This window comes from Sardina pilchardus, chromosome 21 (assembly GCF_963854185.1).
Source record: "Sardina pilchardus chromosome 21, fSarPil1.1, whole genome shotgun sequence".
NCBI lineage: Eukaryota > Metazoa > Chordata > Actinopteri > Clupeiformes > Clupeidae > Sardina > Sardina pilchardus.
In genome coordinates, this window is record NC_085014.1 from 30,336,591 (window position 1) to 30,360,867 (window position 24,277).

Here is a 24,277-nt window from a genome sequence, read left to right on the forward strand (position 1 = left end):
TCAAAAATATGTAGTGTTACTATTAACTTTAGACTAGAGATTGATGTGATGTATTGGGATGTGATGGGCTAAACAGCAATGATGGGTTTGTGATCCTAATGGTGGAACACGGTATTCAACAGTGGAAGCTGTAGAAACAATTGTACTGATAACTATAACCTATAACGATGAAGCTGAGCCTCAAGAGGGGAATATGTAGGAAGTAACCAGAAACAGTTCTGTAGTTTCCATTTGAGCAGTTTAGTGTAACATATTTCAGCATGAAACAGTGTGAATTATAAACTAAGGTAGATTTTAATAAATTCTGCGTCTGAAAAGTGTGCAGATTGCTGATGTAATAAGTCCTCCTTACTGAAGGTTATGTCATTGCAGGTGATATGATGACATGAAACAAAGATGGCTATCTTGTGTGTATCATCTGTCTTTCTGATGTCATCCGTGCTGTTCCTGTTTCTCTCTCCAATCATACCAAATACTGAGGCTTCATGTCCGAGATCCTGTAACTGTCCAAACATAAGGGAGGTGCACTGCACCTTCCGTCACCTCACATCTCCACCTCCCAACCTGCCCATGGACAGTGAGCGTATTAATCTTGGGTATGTAGATAGTCAACCATATGTCAAAATAATTGCATTATTATTATTGTTGTTGTAAATTTGCTGTTGTGGCAGCACAGTGCACAAGGTATACTTAAGGTTTACCTGAGCTGATTGAGCTCAAAGTCAAGACATGCTATGTGAAGACGAAAACTGGGAATAGAATGTGTTAAATCTTGTCAATGTGAAAAAATGAGAAAGAAATGACCATATCACCATATCAGCATGCAGTGTTGAATGATCTTTAAAGAAACATTCATTTTCATTAACAAAAATGGTGCTGCAATTTCTCCCTAAATTAAGTTACAATCAATCCAAATACTTGTTATTCTGTTCATTGTACGGCTAACACAGCAGTTTCTGTTTTGTGTATGCACTATCGTAACAACACCAATTACCGTCCCTTTCGGGCGAAAAAAAAACCTGACGTTTTTTAATACCTCAAAATAATATTTGATAAATTAACCTTACATTTTTCAGTAGCCATAGGTGTAATTTTGTTTACCACACTTGGAGTTCAGTGCTGGCCTGCATGGTTTGCCTATTTTTGCCTGAACACACTGTAAATTAGATTAGGTTAGACTAAGAATTTTCGTCGCAAATCAAAATTCCAAGCTCCAAGCGGTTTTGTAATCGCAGCCTTACAGCACTGCTTATAGCTCTTCGAGTCATGGTAAAATGTCATAGATACTCACGGGGGAGCTACACCAGGCACGTAACTGAAGCGTTCCGTTCGCGAAGCCTATCCTGCAGCAGTTAATAATCACTGTTATCAATGGAAGTAGCTACACCAGACGCGACAGTGGCACGTACATTCGAAAAAAAATAGACCGGTCTTCTAAAATGGATTTTACGCGTCGCAAACGGAGCGCTTCAGTTATGCGCCTGGTGTAGCTCCCCTGTTATGGTGTGAGTGCACAAGTTCCACTGTGAGACAAAAAATATGGGAGCAGAATGTCAAAAGAGCAAGCTGGAGGGCAAACTAGATGTACCGCAAAGCAGTACAAAATATGACTGCCGCTCAGTCCTGCACATTCTCTCCGCAAAACTTTTTTTCCATATTTTACTCCATCCCCTGCTGCAACTTTTATTTATGTACATGAGTGTGTGCATGTGTGTGCTTGCTTTTGTGTATGTGTGCTTCTCTGTCGGTGAGTTTTTGCTTGTGAGAGTGTGTGGTGTGTGTGTGTGTGTGTGTGTGTGTGTGTGTGTGTGTGTGTGTGTGTGTGTGTGTGTGTGTGTGTGTGTTTGTGTGTGTGTTTGTGTGTGCATGTTTAAGTGCATGCATGTGGGTGTGTTTGTGCATGCGTGTGTGTACGTGTTTATGTGTGTGTGCGTGCAGGTGCGTGTGTGCGCACTCATGCCTGCCTCTCTACTGTGTTTGTATGTATGTATGTGTGTGTGTGTGTGTGTGTGTGTGTGTGTGTGTTTATGTTTATGCGTGTGTGTGTGTGTGTGTGAGTGTGTACCTGCATATGTTTAGCTTCACTGTGCGGCGGTCATAATAGTACATTTAGGAGATGCTAAAGGACAGGATTGTGCTAGCAGTTGTTACAGTATAAATTGGCAAAGTGAGTTTGTCCAAAGTATTGAATGCAGGGGTACCAATCAGTGTTAATCTTCTTGTGGCAATTATCATACAGGGCACTTCATACTCTGTAGCAAAACACACCAAACTACAGTGATTTTTAGCAAAGAACCAACATGTATTTATTTCTTGGCTAGGGAATAGTGTATTGTACTGTACATGTACCGGTACTCTTAAATCAATTGTGTCTGTTAATTCATCTAACAATATGCATGTCATTCACTGTTTTCTCCATAGTTATAACAGTCTCAAAAGTGTGACCGCTTCAGATTTTAGAAATCTTTTTAAGTTGGAAATGCTCATGCTCCATGGGAATGATATCACATTTGTGGAACAAGGAGCATTTTATAATTTACACCATTTACAGGTGAGTACCCATTAATATACTCTCTCTATACAACATCAGAAACATGTGCAGTGGTCTATTATTTTTCTCCAGAGCTGTATATATCACTGATATATATATATATAGCCTTTTTAACAGTAATGTACAAAAAACCCCTCTTAAATGTCAAAGTGAAAGTAGATTTTTACAAAGTAATGTTAATTAATATATTATGCAAAATCAGCCATTGCACAAATATTCATCCCCTTCACGTCATCTCATGGTTCATAATAATAATGATAATAATGATAATAATAATAATAATAATAATAATAATAATAATAATGATAACAGTAATAATAATAATAATGGTAATAATAATAATACATGTTTTAAACTGCTATTCAAGACACTCAAATACACTTTATAGTTATGTTACATAGGTAGAACATAGAGGAGGATACATAACACATACTGTAGGTGGATGGACAAAGCAGAGGCCAAGTGAGAGGTGGGCAATGAAAATGAGGGGAACACTGGGAAAGGCTCAATGATTGTAGTAGGCTTGGTACATCTGGGAAAAAATATGGAAAACCATTTACCAACTCAACCACATCAGCCCTTTCCCTGGCAGATGAGGTAGATACAGTACCTGTGTGATTCTGCTGGCATCTCAGAGATACATAACCACTCCTCTGTGACCACATGGGAAGGTACAGTCACATCCTCGTCCATGCCAACACAACCCTCATCTCCCTTCTCCCCTGGCAAGAACGAAATCAAAAAGTGCCGATTAAAAGGAGAACAAATGTATGAGGTCACTAACCCAACAGGTACAGAAGAATAGTACAGTTTAAGAGGGTTAACATGACAAACTTGTACCTCCATCTTCCCTGTACTTATCAAGTAACTCTGGTCCGATAGACACTTGACAATGGTATATGGACCAGCAAGATGGGCCTGAAATGGACTGTGAATGATGGCCAACAAGGCTAGTACATGGTTCCCTGTCTCAAAGAACTGTGCCGTTGCACAGGCTTGATAGAAACGGTAACGGAATCCTCTGACATAGTCCAACACATTGTCGTGAGTTGGCTTAAAGCTTCACTCATTAGTCAAAACTGCTGTAGGCCCCTGAACTGCATGGCTGAACACAAGCTCGTTGGGACTAAACCGGTTGGAAGTAAACATTGGTCGTAGTGTTATCCAATTGCGTGCAGTGAGATTTTCAAATGCATGCTTGGTGCCGACCCTTGAGTTGGGCCATTACATTATTTGTGGCCAGATCCTTAAAGGAATAGTTCGGAATTTTGGACATATGACCTCATTTCCAACTTAGTCGGGGTGATATAGGTCGGTGAAGACCATTTTCAGTGAAATTCTGCCCTTCCTTGAGTTGCAGCGTTCATCTCCTGCTAATCTGGTGCTGAGATAACGCAAGTCAACGGTAACATCCAGCCTGCCACTGAAAACACTCCACAGAACACCCGAAACAAATAAATTATAACGTCAGACTATCGATGCACATATCGATGTTGATAGGACAATGTTAGAAATAAAACGATAGGTTATTTTATAACCACGGTTCTCTGAGGGAGATGAGTGAGACACAGACCGTGACTCTATGGGTATAGCGCCCTCGCGCGACCGCTCTTGAAGCTAACTTAAAACGCCTATAGGTGGAGTGAGCTGTCACTCCCAGGTAGTCCCTCCCACCTATAATAATGTACGGTGACGCTCACTCCTCATCACATTGACCAGCTCTTCAAGACGAGCAGGCAGAGGGGGCCAGATAGGTCTGTGCCTCACTCATCTCCCTCAGAGAACCGTGGTTATAAAATAACCTATCGTTCTCTTTCGGTCGACTCGTTCGACACAGACCATGACCCTATGGGTGTTTAAAAAACGCCCCCGATGACCAAGCCGATCAACGTATGTAGCACGAAGCACCCTGACTCCGTCAAGCCCATAACAAACGCATCTAAGCGGTGTCCGAAGGCCCCGAGCCACCATCCTCGAGCACAGCGTGCGCCACAGCTGACGCAGTGACATCCAGTAGTGCTTCACAAAAGTGTGTGACGAAGCCCAGCCAGCGGCTGCACACACAGCCTCCATGGGGACTCCCCGAAAGGTGGCCCAAGACGCAGCCATCCCCCTAGTAGAGTGGGCTCTGATCGTACAAGGGGGTTCCTTTCCAGCGGACTGGTAGGCCATGGCTATAGCCTCCGCGATCCAGTGGGACAGCCTCTGTTTTGAGAGTGCGCATCCCCTGGACCCCGTCGCAAAGCAAACAAAAAGTTGTTAGCGGCTCCTGAACGTCCCAGTCTTCACCAAATACAAGCGGAGGGCACGAACAGGGCAGAGCGCATGCAACCTCCTTTGGTCCTCGGAAGAGAACGGAGGAGGGCAAAAGGAAGATAATTGGATGGCTGTACAGCCATAGAGCATGGGCACCTTAGGCATAAAGGCAATATTAGGCCATAGGGTGACCATACTATCCCCCCTACTGAACTCCAGACACGACGGGCTGGTAGAGAGGGCATGTGTTTCACTCACTCTCTTTGCTGAAGCAAGCGCGAGCAATAGAGCGGTTTTGTAGGATATGACTTTGATGTCTGCCTCAAAAGGAGCGTCACACATGGCATTCAATACCAAGGACAGGTCCCATGTTGGGAACACAGGTTTGGCGACCGGCCGCAGACGCCGGGCGCCTTTCAAGAACTTGCACGCCAGGGGGTGTGCCCCTGGGGTGACACCATCAAAACCAACATGACAGGCCGAAATAGCTGCCAGGTAAACCTTAAGTGTCGAATGCGCTCTTCCCTGCTCAAAGAGCTCCTGAAGAAAGGTCAGGATTTCCACAATGGAGCATTGGAAAGGCACAATGCCCCGCGGTCCGCACCACTCCTCGAACACCCTCCATTTCATGTCATAGACCGATCTAGTAGATGGGGCTCTAGCGTTCATGATGGTTTCGACCATGTTAGGAGGTAGCCCTACAGAGCTCAGCGTCGCCCTCTCACGGGGAAGGCGTGTAGATTCCAAACACCTGGGTCCGGGTGTAGGAATTCCCTGTCCATCTGTGACAGGAGGTCTCTGCAGCTGGGGAGGTGCCAGGGCTCCCCCGCTAGCAGTTGAGATATCTCCGCCGTCCATAGCCTGCTCGGCCACCACGGCGCCACTAATATCATTGAGTGTCCTCACTCCCTCACCCTCATCAACACGTGGGGAATCAGGTGAACTGGAGGGAAAGCATATAGGAGGGTCTGCGGCCACGGGTGTGCCAATGCATCCGTGCCCAGCGGAGCATCGTCGTCCCGAATGGAGAAAAACAGTCTGCAATGTGCGTTCTCCTTCGAGGCAAAAAGGTTGACCTCCGCCCTGCCAAAGCAGGTCCAAATGTACTACCCGAGGATGCACCCTCCACTCCTGATTGGAGAGGGAGGCCCTCGACAGTCGGTCTGCACTGATGTTCAGACGTCCAGGAACATGAGTGGCTCTGAGTGACCTTAAACGAGCATTCGCCCAAATTAGCAGTGAGGAGGCTATACGGTGTAGACGAAGTGACCGTAAACCGCCCTGTCGATTTATATACGACACCACTGCTGTGTTGTCCAAGCACACTAGGACGTGGTGGTCTCGCAGCATCGGGAGGAATTGCCTCAGAGCTAGGAAGACCGCCATCAGCTCCAGAAGATTTATGTGTAGCTGACGCTGTTGCGCTGACCAACGCCCGCTCACCGCCTGGTCCTCGAGCGTGGCCCCCCACCCGCTCAGTGACGCATCCGTGATGACCACCTTGCGTGACACGACTAGGCCCATAGGGACTCCCTGAGTCAAAAGCACGGGGTCCCTCCAGACCCTCAGAGCTCGGAGACATGACGCAGTGACAGTTATCAATCTGTTCCTGTGCGCGCCCCGCTCTGCGCAAAGGTTCAGTGAGAACACCCATCTCTGCATGTCCCTCATGTGTAATTGACCCAGTGGCACCACCGCTATCATGGATGCCATAAGGCCTAGAAGGCGTAGGCAGCTGCAAAATCTCACCCTCCTCCCCTGTTGAAAGTAGGAGAGGCAGTCGTGAAACGACTGCTGTCTCTGAGGCGTAAGTGACGCCCTGAAAGAGACCGAATCTAGGGTGAGGCCGAGAAAATGTATCGTTTGACATGGGGTTAGTATACTTTTCTATGGGTATATGACGAATCCCAGAGACTGCAAGTGCTTGAGGAAAAGCTCTGTGTGCGTCCTCGCTAACTGGGCTGATGGGGCGCATATAAGGTAGTCGTCTATGTAGCCGAAAATTCTCAAACCCCGCTCCCTGAGGGGGGCTATAGCAGCCTCCAAAACTTTGGTGAACACCTGGGGGCCGGTGGCTAGCCCAAAGACTAGCACCTGGAACTCCAGGGCCCTGCCCTCAAAGTAAAACCTCAGGAATTTCCTGTGGTGTTCGTGAATGCCAATATGAAAATAAGCTTGTTTGAAATCTAGCTTTGTGAACCAGTCTCCTCGTCTCAAAGATGCTAGGAGCTGTCTGTGCGTCAGCATTTTGAATTTGTAAGTCCGCACGTGCCGATTTAACGCTCTCAGGTCCAAGATGGGACGTAAGCTGCCGTCTTTTTTGGGCACGACAAAATATCTGCTGTAGAAACCCGACAGGGCTTCGCTTGGGGGCACTACGCGTACAGCTTCCTGCTCCAGGAGAGAATTTATCTCCTGTCTGAGCACCAAAGCTGTTTTTGGGCTTATCATAGAGGGCAGCAGTCCTCTGAAGTGAGGGGGCTGTCTTGCAAATTGTATTCGATAGCCCTGCTCTATTGTGGATAGAACCCAAGGGCAATGGATGTGCATACGCCAGGCTGGAAGGAATTGTGAGAGCGCTGGCTGACTTTTTTTGCGAAAATTCGAGATTATTCGTGTCGTTATACTCCACTCGTGTGGCCGCAGGCGGTACTGCACCCGGGACGTGACAAGCGTGTTCTGACCGGGAGAGAGATTTATGTCTCTTAGGTGATTCAGATAAACACCTGACTCGCCCAAGAGACTTATATCCGTGGGGTTTAGGGGATAATCGTGTGTTTTTATATCTTTTTTTACAGACATAGATTCCCTGCCAACGGGGGGGAATTATGAAAATGTGATCTAGACCCAGAGGCGAGGCCGTGGGAGCTAGACGAGTGTGAGGGGGGACAGGGCTCATAGCCTTTATTTGTGTCAGAAACAAGGGAGAATTGCTTGTGTGACAGACATTGTGAGTGAACATCCCCAAAGCAACACGTGGGTAGCTCGTGAAATTGGGTCGGACAAGGTGTGTTATAGCCGGTCCGACACCATGGAGGTACTCGCGGGGCGAGCGCAGCCGCTATGCCGGCCTCTTCTTTTTCGCCGCAGGATAGCGCTGCGTATGGGCCGCATCCGCGTTGAGGTTGATGGTGGGTCGGCGAGCCCAGGAGCCACGCATCACCTCGGGTTGTTGCGGCGGCTGGGCCAGTTGGACCGTCGCTGCCTGGATCCGCCTGTTGTTTGGCCATTGCCGCCCCTGCCTCGCCGCTGCCGGTTGTGGAGAGGGACTGGCGCGTTGTGTACAGGAGTAGACGCAGGAGGGGGAATCCTCCGAGGCAGGAGAAAACTGAAAGCTTTGTTCTCCTTCTTTTTTGATTCAGTGCGAGACTGCATAGCCTGCACAGCCGAGCCGAATAGCCCGCTTGGGTCGACTGGAGCGTCTAGGAAGACGTGGCGATCTTTGTCGGGGATTTTTGACAAATTCAGCCAAAGGTGAAAATTGAGCCACAACCGTGAGTCCCATGGCCCTGCCGATCGCCTGGTTAGTGCAGCGGGTAGACCTCATCACAAAGTCCATAGCACTGCGGATCTCCATCCACAGCTCTTTAACGGGCTTCCCCTCTTCAATAGCAGCGCTGACCTCCTGCTGCAGCTCCGCCACGTAAGCAAGGAGCAGCGAAATAGAGTTCTGGGCGTGAGCGCCCTGTCCGAGGACCTTGAAGCTCTTCTCCAGCAGCTGGGAGGTGAACTTTGGCTGTTTGTGAGGCAGCTGTGTAGGTGCCGTTAGTCCCATGTTAGCCTCGGGAGCTAGGTAGGAAGCTAGCGACTGCTCTGCCTTGGGGCAGTCCAGCAAGCCTCTCTCAGACGCACCCTCCATCTCCGTAATAGAACCGAACCCAGCAATGACTACTCTGTTAGAGTAGGGCTTGTTCCAAGTTCTGGCCACATCATCCAGGCAGTCCTGGAAGGGGGGCACAGCGCGTTTGGGTGCCGATGCCATCGGGGGAAGGAAATTTCTGCTGGCGTCGGCTTCGGCCACTCGACGCCCAGACGCTGGGCAGCGCGCTGACAAATGTCCAGAAAAAGTTTGCCCACAGTAGTGTGCGGCTCAGAGGGACTGGACTCGTCGATGGTGGAGGCCGTGTCAGTGGCCTGAGTAAAGGGGAGAGACAAAACACCGTCCCCGTCCATCGTCTCCACGTCGTCATCATCATTGCACTAGCCGTGCAAGCCGACCTCGGGGCGGCGTTGCGCGGGGTATCCCCGGACCAACTGATGACCTCAGCCTCGTCGTCTTCCGTCATCATGAGTTCGGAAAGAGAGGGGGTCCGAGCTCTGCATGTCCGAAGCTCCGAGAGACAGTCCAAACCCCTCTACACGTTGCTGCAGCGTCCTGAGGGCGATCCGAGAACATGCTGCGCAATCCTGTGGGTTTTCAAGGGACACTCGGGCATGATGGAAACCCATACAGAAGACACACACGTCGTGGGTGTCTTTTCTGTCGATTCCATTGCCACAGTCGTTGGGGCACGGTCAAACCTTAGGGCGAACAGAGTCCCGTTGCATGACTAGCAAGGAAAATAGTACACACGTGGAGTTACAGGAGCAACGCACCTGGCGGACAAGTGTATTACCTGAGGGTAGCGAGCAAAGCGGCTAGCCGACAGGGGAACTACTCCTTCGTCTTCTTTTCTTTCAAGTGAAATGCTAAAACTAGTTCTGAAGTAGTCGTTTGTGAGGAGGAAGAATAGCTAACAGCTAACGACTTCTCCTCTCTGGGTAGTAAAACAATCTTTGTAGCTTCTTCGCGAGTCTTGAAGAGCTAGAATGTGATGAGGAGTGAGTGTCACCGTACTTTATTATAGGTGGGAGGTGCCACCTGGGAGTGACAGCTCACTCCGCCTATAGGCGTTTTTAAGTTAGCTTCAAGAGCGGCCGCGCGAGGGCGCTATACCCATAGAGTCACGGTCTGTGTCGAACGAGTCGACCGAAAGAGAACTAACCTTGCATCGCATTGCAATAGCCTACTTTGTTCCCTGTATGGCAGTGGCGGATTGATATTGAGAAACTAGTCCCTCAAAATGTAATAAATCACTGAGTTGCAAGGTTAGTTTTATTTCTAAAATTATTCTATCAACACGGACATGTATATCGATAGTCTGACGTTTTAATTGACTTGTCTCGGGTGTGCTGTGGAGTGAGTAAGACTGTTTTGGATGTTACCGTTGAAATGCGTTAGCTCAGAACCAGCGTTAGCACATGGAATGCTGCAACTGAAGGAAGGGGTTAAACGCGATAAAAACGGTCTCCACCGACCTATATCACCTCGGTAAAGTTGGAAATGAGGTCCTATGTCCAAAATTCCAAACTATTCCTTTAATCTTTCTAGATTACCAGGGTCTTGATTTTCCAGGCTTCAAGATCACAACATTGATGCCAAATTGCATAATCTAAATTAAATCGAACACAAAATGGTCCTGTTTTCGCCTTAATAACCCCTGACAACTTCAAAAAACGTGTTAGAGAGGAACTATGCCGGTTTGCCGATTTCTTTGCTGTTTTCTCGTTTTACACTTGCATATTTACAACACTCCTCAATCAGTCAGTCTGGCTTTCCATGAGCGTGATCACGAGGCTGCGAGAATTTCTGTTTGTCAATGCACCGGCCCGCCAGCCCAAAGTTGCAAGGGTGTTTTTTTTGCTCACAGATGCTAGGTGGAAGCAAAACGGCCACCATTCAACCAGAAAAAAGACAACCATTCCAATGACTCCGAAGCTGTTCAGTTAAAGTAAATTAATCTTAAAACCCTGCATAGTTCACCTTTAAAATGCTGCAGTCTTTCAACCTTTCAACCTCTCTGCTAACATTTTCAGTTCCATTCGATTCAAGTATTGGGTACCTAGGTGCACACGCATCACAACCTCTGTTCATAAATTCACGCTAAACTCTGAATCTCAGAAACCGCATATCTGGTAACACCTGTACTATTTTGCGCAGGATCCATGCTGCTTCATAGTAATTCCTGCAAGGGATTAATCCACAAGGGTACAATCTAGTGGAATTCAATGTAACTAACCAGTGTAAATACTCTCTTCAAGGCTCCTTCCATGTCTCACATGCCCTCGGTAGCTACTCTCTCAGATAAAGCTTCTGTGTTTTGTAATTAGCGCAGGTTTTACCAAGCAGCCATTTATCATCAGCTGACTGTGTGACGGAGACCCCAATTACGCTTAAGTAAACCCAGTTGGATAAGCCCAGTGAATGAACACCATAGTAGTAGGCCTACTGTAGGTGTTTTTCTTTAATATAAAGAATCAGTGGCGGTCCGCTACAACTTAAGCCTACCTTACATTGCCAGACTTTGCAAAGATTTGGAAAAGATTTTTGAAAGACTACAGTCTCAGACCCTCTCACATCTAAAGACAATTCATTGAGTTTTTAGTCACAGACTAGTCACAGGCCAGTCTCAGATTAGGATTTTGCAAAGACTGTGGTCACTATTTACAAGACTGCTGCTAGATTCCTTGAAATTATTTCCATCGTGCACTAGGCTATACGTCATCAACAGGAACTCACATGATAGCTACTCATATCAAAGTATTTTTTTCGCGTTTCTGCAGCATTGTTTGATAGTGTGACATCACTAACAGATATAGAGTTGTTCTGTCACGTAGAATAGCCGACTAATAAATTATAAGAAATGAAATAACATATAATCATACAGGCTACAGCTGTCGCCTATTTTGCCCCTTCCGTTTTCGTGTTCGTCGACCGAGGTCACTATTGGTTTTTAATGTTCACGTCACTATTTGCATGAGCCACGACTGAAAAGACTTACGATAATATCAAACATGTTTGATATTGTCGTAACGGCAAAACTAGAAAAAGACTGACTCCGACGGACTTAAAACCGCTAAGATTGGCACCTTACACTAAACGATTTAGATGACGGGAGCGCGCCGAGATTCTAGTACAACTGGCAAGATTTCCGCCCGATTTTGGAAAAGTAGTCGCCGACTGTTAAAACAGACCAAAATCGTGCAATGTAAGCCAGCCTTTAAACTGTGCTTCCAGTAGGCTATCATAAAAGATCCCTCTCACCCAAACCACCACTTTCTCCAGCTTTTCCCCTCTGGACACATCCATAAGGACTGAAACCACACATTTCAAAGGCAGCTTCTACTCATCAGCAATGAGACTGATGAACACAACTAAAGGCTGGCTTACATTGCACGATTTTGGCCTGTTTTAACAGTCGGCGACTTAATTTCCAAAATCGGAAATCTTGGGAGTTGTACTAGAATCGCAGCGCGCTCCCGTCATCTAAATCGTTTAGTGTAAGGTGCCAATCTTAGCGGTTTTAAGTCTGTCGGAGGCAGTCTTTTTCTAGTTTTGCCGTTACGACAATATCAAACATGTTTGATATTATCGGAAGTCTTTTCAGTCGTGCCTCATGCAAATAGTGACGTGAACATTAAAAACCAATAGTAACCTCGCGCGAACACGAAAACAGGAAGGGGCAAAATAGGCGACAGCTGTAGCCTATATGATTATTTGTTATTTCATTTCTTAGAATTTATTAGTTGGCTATTCTACGAGACAGAACAATATCTGTTAGTGATGTCACACATCAAACAATACTGCAGAAACGCGAAACAATTACTTTGATATGAGTAGGCTATCATGTGAGTTCCTGTTAATGATGACGTGTAGCCTATTGCACGATGGAAATAATTTGAAGGAATCTAGCAGCAGTCTTGTAAATAATGACCCACAGTCTTTGCAAAATCCTAATCTGAGACTGGCCTGTGACTAAAAACTCAATGAATTGTCTTTAGATGTGAGAGGGTCTGAGACTGTAGTCTTTCAAAAATCTTTTCCAAATCTTTGCAAAGTCTGTCAATGTAAGGTAGGCTTAAACTGAAATGATTATTATTTTGAATCGTTATTTTTGCATTGCAAAAAAGTGTAGATCATTTATGTAAACTAGCCTCATACCAGTCATTTCACTGTAGGTGAACATCAGTACTAAACAAAGTGTCAGCGCTTGCAATCCTTGTTTGAACATCATGAACAACATCATTTCAGTCTTTTAGTTCTAATAAATGAAGAATTATTTTCCAAAATACTATCCACAATTTTTTTATTGTGGGTTTCCATAGCCTGGCTAGCGCCTACCACTTCTCAAATGAGATGTGGTCTGGCAACCAGACATTCATTTTCTCATATTTGAAAAAAATGCCCAGATCCGTTCATTGGGCGCCACAGATGTCTATCAAATGCGTCTGTGCATAGCTCATCATCGTCTTGCTTTCCCCCCTGTTCTGTGATTGGTCCCCTATCTCAGGCAAAAATTAGGGCGGTAACTGCCTTAGCAGTGTGAATGAAATCACCGTGTTTGACTATCATATTTTGAGAGCAAATGTAACAAGAGTCAAATTCCTTGTTTGTTTACGCAAACCTATCTATCTATCTATCTATCTATCTATCTATCTATCTATCTATCTAACTAACTATAATATTGTTTTGAAGAGTAGGTCTTATGGGCTCTTTGATAGGAACAAAAGCACTGGTTTCACTTTCCGTCTCTATTCAAATGAACACGCATCGCTAAGACCGGGCGTAGTTAAGCCGAGGCATAAATTCAGTTGGTGCAACCGACGTTCAATTCTTGAGACTGGTCCTAGCAACTTAGCAATTTGGACCAGCAAAGCCCAGTTGGCCCAATAGGCCCGTGATGCTCATTGTTGCGTGGGCCACCCTTAGCCACCCACATTAAATTCAAGTCACTGAAGGCTCATGTTATTCCTGTGAGGAGCACGGCAGCCAAGGGATATCATATGACACTGCCGCCCCCACACACAGGGAGAATGCTAGTCTATTTTAATTTGTAGTTCCCTGATGGTGGAACCACTTGGTGGTACCAATTACTACCAGAGCCTCTCCTAACACACCTAAACACTCCCAGTTTGCTTAAACTGGTAGCCTGGCAAGCCAAACTACACAGAAATGTATAGTCTGGGGTCGGACCATTCACCGAGCTGAAGCCTGTGGGTGGGATGAACAGTTGTCTTTCAAACTGCCTCTGCACGTAATAGGCCAGCATTTGTAACCAATCGTAGCCGGTCGGCAAAACGGCAAATACATCCTTCTTTAAAACGAATGACTTGAGTGCTTCTCTCTGCTCAACATTCAAAGAAAAGCCCAAGTCTAACTCTTCGAAAGCCGATTCAAACGAGCGCGCTTCGTTAGCCTCATCCATCTTTTGTTTTTCTCTATGGTTGTTGAACACGGTCTTATCCCCAACTCGTCGAACGAGGACACATGGTCCAGCCTCCTGGCGTCAATATCGGAAGCCGAAGGTGAGCTAAGGCGGGCTCAAGGACTCCGCACACAGATAGAGCGTTCTGATTGGCTAGGCTGACCTGGAGCCTAGCGCAGAATTGGCCTCAACGGTGCGACCCTAGACTATCCCTCTAGGCAAAAATATTTTTGGCCGCTAGGGTGCGTCTAGATTTCTAGGCTATTAAACTGGCTCTTACCATGCACATCTTTCTATACTATCTCTTTTGACTTCTCTTCTGTCTGGTATCTTCTAGATGTCTTGGTGTTTGTACAGTAAAAGTAGTATTGTTATCCTTTGTCTATTGTCTTGCTTTGTGATGTAGCTTGAATGTCATAATTTGGAAGTCGCTTTCGACTTGAGCTAAACTGATAAATGTAATATACTGTTACACTGTAAATGTAAGTGCTGACATTAGAAACTGAAATATCATTACATTGTATAAGTTGACATGAAATGATGAAACTTTTATTTATTTAGATCTTGAAGCTGAGTTACAACAAGTTGAAGACCATCTACCAGGGCATGCTTGAGGGAATGAAAGGCCTTGTTCGTCTTCATCTAGATCATAATCTCATTGATTTCATAGAGCCATTTTCCTTTAATGGACTCACATCACTAAAACTGTTACAACTGGATGGAAACCAGTTAAGAGACCTACATCCCCAGACATTTGTCACTCTCTCTTTTCTCGGACATTTCCGGGGCTCTGGCCTCCATCACCTCCATATTGCAGACAATAATCTGAAATACCTTTTGCCTGGCATTTTGAGGCCACTGAGCAAACTGGAGAGCCTCTCTGTGCATGGTAACCCATGGATATGTGACTGCAACTTAAGATGGCTGATAGAGTGGAATCAAAAGCACATGGGTAAGTGACTGTCTTTCGTTTTCTGTGGCTTTAGTAGTAATTCATTTCCTGGGACGATATTTAAGTTCTACGGTTTGGCGTAGGGGAGGTGCAGTCAAAGTTTATCCATTTACACCCAATTATGTCATCTATGGTGCAGCTAGGGGAGGGGCCCTTGGACCAAACGTTTATTTTCCGTAAAAGTCTAGTGGGGCTACATGTCCACCAAGTTTCAAGTGCCCAGTGTTTTGTAGTCCCAGGAATCGTTGACCAAAAAAACAAATAGGAAAAAAAGAGCAAAAACATATGATTGTGAGTGCACTAACAATGGTCATAATGAACTCGCTGTTAATATAATAAATGTGCACCTTCGTAAAAACTATTTCACAGAACTCAGATACAATATAGAGGAAATGCACAGGACAGCAGTCTGTAGAAAGAGAGCTACAGTGTACATTTTCTGTAAAAATCTATTTGTACTCTACATTCTATTAGCCTGGTCCTAACCATCCCATAATACTACCATTTCATTTCGTATTATGGTCTGGAATTTCTTTGCTCTGAAGCGCTTGCAGGAAGCGGGAAGTAACGCCCAGTTCTGGTTTGAATTGATTGGACAGCTCTCACCCAATCGGCGATAGTTACTCATAACAACATAGCGCAGGCGTTTAACGTCATCGTCACGAGCGCCCTCCCCCTTTCGCCCCCACCAACCCGTCTCTTCGTTTATTGGCTGCTTTCTGGAGGGGGGGCGTTCTGTTACAATTCTACCGAGCAGAATGCTCCACAGAGGAGCACGGCCAGACTCGTAGTGGAGGCAATCCTTGGCCGGAAGTACGTGGATGGCTCGCGAGGCTAACATTCTATAGCATAGCAGCTCTTTTTTGCGATTTTTATTGTATGTTTAAAAAGAATGCTGCCCCTCAATTCTCCTTTTTGCCACTCAGTGATTATAACCAATATGACTTATGCTGTGGTGTTATGGGCTCTATTTTGACGATCAGAAATGTGGCGCAAAGCTTATTATGACCACCGCACAGCGAAGATTTAGTCAGGGTTGTTTTCCCTTTTTTTTTCCGCATGAGCATTTTTTCATCAAGGATTGTAGATGGTTTTCTGTGAATATCTCAAGAACCATAGGACCGATGGGCCATGTCAACCCATCCCATAACCACTCATTTAATATATAACGCCACCTGGTTGACAGGTTCAAAACTGCACGAAATTTGAAGTGTAGGATCACTATAGGCCCTTTTCCACCGACAGAGAACCGGCTCCGTTCCCGTTCGCGAACCAAACCTTTGAACCGTTCATTGCGTTTCCACCAAACAAAAGCCGGTTCGGAACATGGCACCTTGGTTCGGAAGTCGAACCAAAAACTACTTGTTTTTTCCTGCGAATCGGAGTGGGCGTGTCATTGCGCCGTTCAGAGAGGAGAAGGCTAAAAGCATGAGTTTTCCGTCCATATCAACTGTTGCCATGAGTAAACAAAGCGATCCAACTAGCATTGCACTGTAGACGTTGACTAGCATTTTAAACAGCTAGTTTCTGCCGTTTTCATGGGACAACTGGTCATATCATTCTCCCGTTTATGCATCTCATTAACTTTTGCTTTTGCATGCACCACCCATTGTTGATGACGCATCTTTGGTTCGGTTCAGAACTGGTGTAAATGCGGGCTGGTTCACTAGATGGCACCACGGTTCAAAGAATTCTGAACGGCACCAGTTCAACACCAGGTTTGTTTTCGGTGGAAAAGGGCCTTATGACACCCTCTGAATGTATGCTAAGTTTTGTGTAATTTGGTTCATGCAATTAATGATTATATATGACCATTTAAAGCGAAATCAGTCACTTTGCGCACAATGTTATTTTGAAAAAAATCAACAATTTGGGAACAACAAACTTCCGGGTTAAAATGTTGAATTTCACGTTTTCGCATAATTCAACAGTATACAGTCTATAGTTTCATATCGTGAAAGCATTTCACAGAAAAACATAAGTTTTGACTGTTACACCTGGCGAAGATTCAACACATTTGCTGTCATTCCCGTTGTCCACGTGCCGCTTAAAAAGGTGATTTCTCTTCTGGCATATCGTAACAGGAGAACCATGTCAACTTTGGATGCGGTTATCTTAGCGATAGTTTGTGTAATACCCTCGATATACATATCGTTGGAAAGCTTAGTTTATGGCCGTTCACGTGAGCACAATAACTTAATTTAGTCAATTTTACCGAAACGACTGGTTTCGCTTTGCAGAGTCACATATGTGTATATTAGTGACTGTACACTATGCACACACATGCACACACACATTAATCAAATTACAAGACCCATCTCTTTTCTTTGGCCTTTATTGTCCATTAATTTCTCCCCTTGGAGATTGGCATGGTGCTTTTTCCAGTAGGCCTATTAGCCTGTTTGATGCTCATTGAGCTCAATGCAAATCAAACAGGCTAATACTGTAGGCCTACTGGAAAAAGCATGCCAATCTCTAGCTATGGTGAAGGGTATGTGATGATGTGGGGCTATTTTAATTCCAACGGCCAAGGGAACTTTATCTGGATGCATAATATCCTGGATCCATGAAATAGCTGGCCTTTAAAAATAAAAATCTGCCTGCCCCTATATGAACCCTATGTGTTAAATTCCCATTGGGTTACATTGGGGGTCAAATACTCCCTTTCTCCTAGCATTTAAGGAAGAACATTTATTTATTTATTTACGATACATTCTTCAATCACAAAGAAAATTGGTGTCCTTAGCGGTTTGATTTTTACTCATTTTTTTAATTAAGGCATTAAGATCAATTGTCAAATGATGATTTTATATTCCTGTTTTAGCATGGTATCAAATACATGTGCTCCACCTCCTCTAGGCGGTCTAGGTCCATTTGTTTTGTTCTGAAACAGAATGCATTATTGCTGCTTTCATATACCCAATCGAACAGATCTTTGGGGAAAACGCTCCACGTTCCGATTCAATAGCCAGGTGTGAAAGTGCCCTAAATTCTATGATATTTTTTCCCTCCTGGTTGACGTATTATGCATTTTTTTTTATGCTAGCCTACAGTAGCATTTCCATTATTATCTGGTCCCTGTACTTTCAAATACACGTATGTTCTGGCACCCCTGCAGCTAGGTATGAAGTATATCAGAATAAATGTGTTAATGGCTTGCCATAATTGTCACGTATAAAAGAATAACCTGTAAATGTAATTACACCAATACAGTGAGAATACTACACTCGTAACATTACTATTGGAAGTATATTTCCAGCTATTCTATCTAAAAAATCCATCTATATTTAAAGTAAATCAAATCATCTGACAGATTGTCTCTTTTAATGTTTTCTGCCTTCACAGGTGTAATTAAGTGTAAGAAGGATTCTGGTGACAGTGTAAATTGTGCAACATGTGTCACACCACAGCTCCTGAACAACAGCCAAGTCTTCCAGCTTAAATCTGAACATCTTGATTGCAAACGTCCCTCCATTGATTCCCCATTGAAAACTGGAGAAATAAGCCACTTGGAGGACACTGAGCCAGACCTTCCATATATCAAAGATCTTGAGCCACCACTGGGCCATCTTACATTTACATTGTCAGACAGTCATGGGAATGTAGCACATGTCGCCTGTGTAGTAAGTCGACCATCAGAGAGCACACCCGTGACATGGGAGACCCTCAAGAACTCTGAAATCATAGTGAATGTGACATTGATGAGCCACCTTGAGTGTGACATTGACAGGGATGAGCTGCACAACATGTGGAGGCTTATTGCATATTACTATGAGAGTCCTGCTTTATTAGATCGAGGTGCAAGACATGAGAACACTTCCCAGATTGGTTTTCAGTATTCTCAAGCAGTTAATGAGGATTCTTCATATTTCACAGACCTTAAAGGACACATAATGGCTGAACCCTCATGGCTGTTACAACCAAGAATTACACTCCAGCTTAACCGACGCAAAACCACAACAAAAAAGCTTGTTTTGAACTTCAGCACATTCCTCACAAGTCACAAAGCAAAATATGATAAAGTTATGTCATCCTGGGCTGTGATTCAACGAGGACTGGCAACACAAATCAAGTCAGTCATTCAGGGATCTAATGTGACTTTTGAGTGTAATGTACACAGCTCAGGACAGCAACAGGTGGAATGGATGCTCCCTGACTTAATGCTTCTTGAACGTGATTCAGAAAATATCATAAATGAGGACAATAAATTACATATTAAGAATACGACTGTCTCGGATTCTGGTCTTTATCACTGCTTAGTGAAGACTGAAATGGATGTGGATACAGCGTCCTTCCGGCTAGCTGTCAGAGAACAGCCCAAGCAAAGTGATCTAAATGGCAAGAGGATTTCTTTGAACTGTGGGGGTGTGCTTACACTTGACTGTTTAGTATCATCACCTCATCCGAGTGAAACCAGCTGGTATCTCCCTAATTCCAAGATCCTTACAACCTCACAGCCCACGGGGAGAGTGTCTATGCTTCAGAATAATACCCTAGTTATAAAAAATGTCAGCCGTGATGATACTGGAGTATATAGTTGCTTGGCAGTAAATCTCTATGGAGTTGATATGCTTTCACATCTACTTGTTGTCACTGGTGAAAGAATGGAAAAAAGAGAACAAGTCAGCACAACTGAAAATGAATCTCCTCTGTCTGAAACTAGGATTGAAAATGAGGGATCAGGTTATGAAGGTATAGATGATCATTTCCCAAAACAACAAAACACCTTTGGGAAAGAAAGAGGGCCTGGGATTTTCAGAGGTGGGAAGAGAAACCGAGGGAAGCACAGCTCCAGAAAGTTGAACACAGTTGTACAAGAGATGGGCTCTGTGTATAGAGCAAAGAAACTGGACAAAGTAAATGCTAAAGGTCCATCACTGCCACTGATTACCCAGACAACAACAACAACAAAATCACAAACAAATGTCACTAGTGTAATTACCACCACCATAGCAGCTCAAAGGTTTGCAGCCAAGATCACAAATAGTATCGATGAAATTAAGAGCACAGTTCTTGAACATGAATCAAATCAAAACCTAGGTTCAACAGAAGATATGAAAAAAATAAACCATCACACAGATTATTCAGATTTTCCTGGGCAAAACAATGACACAGCCACACTTCAGTCAAAAGCTCAGGACATAGAGACCAGGGTTGAAATCAAGTCGAGGGACAGATTAAGCATAAAGCCAAATTTCACACAAATACGGAGACCCCCACCTTTAAGACGCAGAAGACCACCACTGCGAAGATTTCACCCTAACAGATATACTCCTGATCCTAATAAGGACACAACTGAGACCTCAATAAATGCAATGTCTTGGAATAGAACAAAAAACAGGTATCACATAAATATAGCACCTAGAGATAGGAATATAACTGGAAAATATCAATTTAGAGGTGGAGATATTAATTCGTCAGCAACTACAAATCTCCTACAATCTCATGAACGCACTAAAGATGGAATGTACACTACAAATGCAGCTATAAGTTATACGGCTAAACATGTAACATTTCTAAATGAGAGCATAAGTTTAATAACAAAAAATGAATATAATGTTTATTCAGAGGAGAAACATGTAAGGGATATAAATAATGAACATGTAAATAGTACGAATATAAATATCAAAAGAAATAACAATAAAGAAAATACAATGATTTTCACATCAACAACTTTCAGTCCAAGAAAACATGAGACCACTATTACTATGCCATTATCTGCTACAACTCTGAACACTGTTGGCATGGCACTACAACCATCTAGGAACTTCCAACAACGGACCCCTTTTACGACCAGTCGTCCAGAAATCAAAAACTGGTCTCCAAGACCCACAACTTTCATCCGTAACACTGTAAATGGCCGGACCATTGCATCTCATCCAACTCATCACTCACCTTCACCCAGTGACAAGGACTTGCTCTCCAGACTCCGCAATCGATACAGGCAATCACAGTTAAACTCTCTTCTCTTAAAGTTTGGGAAGCTTGTTACCCCAAAGTCACAGATTATCATGCCCACTCCAATATCTAAGCAGACCCCTAAAATGTACCATCTCTACAAGCCTATAACACCTTCCCCTACCCCAGTCGCCACTTACAGCATATACTCCACAGCTAGTGTGATGGCTAGTGGATTGACACCACAAATTCTATCTATGAATACAGTTGTGGTTTCAGCCCCACCTGAAACAGATGTGACTCTTCCATGCCAGGCCACTGGTAGTCCTACACCTACGATTTCATGGAAGAAGGTATCTACAGGTAAGCATGATGATCATCTTATCATTATTATTATTATTGTTATCATTTGAGGGTGGGCAGAGGCCATCAGGATGGTCAAGGGGTGACAGGGCAAAATGTTCCTTCTTTGTACACTCAGAGTGTGAAATATCCCCAGATTGATCCCTCAAAATTGTGAGGGTGAATGGTGACAAGCCATGTGAGAAGTTGTGGATTTTGCGAAAAGTTGAAAGTTTATATGTTTTAAGGCCGCAATACTGTACCTATGTGGACCTTTTGACACTGACCTGTTGAGCTTTTGTCACTTCATTTCCTGCAAAAGCAGAAAAGATGCTCTGTCTTCAGCAGGCATTTGTAGAAACTGTTATGAATGCGCAGCACAATTTGGTTTGAGATTACTCATTCCCTACAGTTTAATGTACATTGTTCTTTTGCTTGTTCCTTTGCAGGTGCTACAATTCAAACAGGTAGAAAATATGAGGAAAGTTTGAAGTTTGAAGTTCTTCAAAATGGCACTTTTGTCATCAGAAATCTTCAGCCAGAGGACAAAGGACAGTACCTGTGTTCAGCACAAAATATATTTGGTGCAGCCCATAGTGTAGTCACTCTACTTGTTGTGACACAGACTCCAAAAATTGTAAATCCACCCTCAAGAGATGTTTCTGTATATGTAGGCAGGTCAGTTAACCTGCACTGCATTGCGCTGGGAAAACCCAAAGCACAAATTTCCTGGATTCTTCCTGACAGGACCTTATTGCAAGAGGTGGGAGCAAACGCAATAGGCTCACTTTTTGCTAATGGCACACTGAACATTCCATCAGTAATGTTTTCAAATGAAGGGTACTATAAATGCATTGCCAGCAATGTAGCTGGGGAAGATACAATTACCTATAACATCAATGTTATAGCTTCACTGCCAACCATCAATGAAGATGCAATTGAAAGCCTGGTAATATCTGTTGGAACAAACATTTATGTGGACTGTACAGCAATGGGGAGACCCCAACCAGTCATTAAATGGATTCTTCCTGCAGGGACAATCTTAAAACCCACCCAGCTTCTTAAGCAACGCTTCTTTGTCTTTCCTAACGGAACACTCCACATCAAAAGTACCTCAGTGACCGACAGTGGAAAATATGAGTGCACAGCTACCAATGCAGTGGGTTCTGTCAAGCGATTATTTCTGCTTGATACAAAACAGAACTCATACCTCCCAAAAAAGCAACAGCAACAACAACATAATGTTTCTGCCATGTATGGCTCAACAATATACCTGCACTGTTCTTATCCAGCAACAGTTTGGAGATTGCCATCCAAGATACTTCTCTCACATCATTTCAGGTAATTCATTTACCGATGTTGTAATTGTAATTAGACACTACTGATAATTAAAGGTCCACTGTAACATTTTCAGTTGTTTGTTAACAAAATCAACATGTCCATTTCATAAATGTGGCCTCATTCATGTTTAATTACCAACACCAATTCAAAGCATACCTATCAGCTTAGAAAGACTTATTTACACATATATAGCCATTTTAAAACAACGGTAACCAGCAAGGGACATATGTGCGATCATTGAATAACATTAGCACTTTGGTAACAATAGCTTGGATTCATCTGCAGAATTGCTAGCTGATGTGAGTAATCACATATGGTAGTCTACCAAAATAGCATTGACCTAGCAATATTATTTACTGCCTTGCATAATAGCTACTTACCACATTATCAAATAAGATTTTAAAGTCATAACATTAGCTAAACTAACAAACCTCATCACCCGAAGAAACCTCTGATTAGTTTGTGGTGAAAGACACCTTAGGTTTATGATGTGTGACTGCTTCCATAGTTTTGATACAGGGGAGCACATGTATTTGATACCATGCTAAAGTTGCCTAAAAAGAGGAATATAAAATCATCATTTGACAATTGATCTTAATGTCTTAATTCAAAAAATGATTAAAAATCAAATTGCTAAGGACACCAATTTTTGAAGAATGTATCGTAAATAAATAAATGTTCTTCCTTAAATGCTAGGGGGAAGGAAGTATTTGACCCCCAATGTAACCCTATGGGAATTTAACACATAGGGTTAACATAGGGGCAGGCAGAGTTTTATTTTTAAAGGCCAGCTATTTCATGGATCCAGGATATTATGCATCCTGATAAAGTTCCCTTGGCCGTTGGAATTAAAATACTTGGAGGTCCGGTGCCTTTTCATGCACTTTGAGGCAGTCAGCTATACCTTGAGATTTTTATTTTTTTCATCTAACTAAAAACATCTATGCAAAAGTGGCACATGTGGTTACTGTATATTCTAGAGGTCCTCCACAATAATTATATGAGAGCAAAGTGGATGTTCTGAAATTACATTTTATTATAATTCAGTGTAAACACAACTATTTTAAAAAACGATTTTCAAAGGTAAAAGGTCAAAGGTAAAAAAGACACTATAAATATATCAAGCTAAGACTTTTGAAGTTTGAACCTTGAAAACAACAGTGTTGGCTCCATATAAGTAAAAGGAACATTTAAAAATATTATGTAGTTATGTAGGGCCTGCTGCAGGTGAGAGGACTGCAATTGTAGGATTTTCTTTTATTGTTTTTACAAGGTGCCATTGGTACATTCTCTTTTAAAACATATTTGGAAACTAGTTGATTAAAGGTTTATAATGGTGTCACTTATATGTTTCTAGGACAAAAACTAGCAAATTGAGATGTGTGTTTGGAACAGTTTTTCAAATCCCCGGGGGGGGGGGGGGGGGGGATTTAGACTCCAGGGGCCAATTGCTCTGTCGCTAGTTTGGAGTTTAACACGGTTTTAAACTCGGTGGTGACGCAAGAAGTCACGTGACGACTTAAGCTCCATTGCTGTGTCATATGCACCTGTGGTTTAACCTGCTGCTGCGTTTTACCTTGATCTCAATTGCTGTGTCTTCAAGGAAATTCAAATCACCCACTAGAGGGCGCATTTAATGCGTGTTAGTCTAATCTCGGAAAGGACATGGTTTTGCGGTAGACTAAACCATAG

General features: G+C 43.7%; 1 protein-coding gene and 2 pseudogenes across 1 annotated transcript; 1 reads left to right on the top strand and 2 right to left on the bottom strand.

Moving 5' to 3' along the window:
- Positions 1-396: 396 nt before the first annotated feature.
- si:ch211-159i8.4 (matrix-remodeling-associated protein 5) lies at positions 397-21,715 on the top strand. The gene is made up of 5 exons (XM_062524327.1): positions 397-596; positions 2,422-2,551; positions 14,614-15,004; positions 18,350-20,345; positions 21,694-21,715. Exons 1-5 carry the CDS (start codon positions 397-399, stop codon positions 21,713-21,715), a joined length of 2,739 nt encoding a protein of 912 aa, XP_062380311.1.
- Positions 3,125-5,512, bottom strand: LOC134069436 (uncharacterized; annotated as a pseudogene).
- LOC134069437 (uncharacterized) lies at positions 5,515-8,666 on the bottom strand (annotated as a pseudogene).
- Positions 21,716-24,277: the final 2,562 nt, after the last annotated feature.

Bases quoted from the DNA above. Each gene is read 5' to 3' on its own strand.
- si:ch211-159i8.4 (XM_062524327.1), top strand. From the start codon at position 397: ATGGCTATCTTGTGTGTATCATCTGTCTTTCTGATGTCATCCGTGCTG. The intron at 15,005-18,349 runs GTAAGTGACTGT...CTGCCTTCACAG, and splicing joins GTGGAATCAAAAGCACATGG to GTGTAATTAAGTGTAAGAAG. The intron at 20,346-21,693 runs GTATCACATAAA...GTTCCTTTGCAG, and splicing joins TGGAATAGAACAAAAAACAG to GTGCTACAATTCAAACAGGT.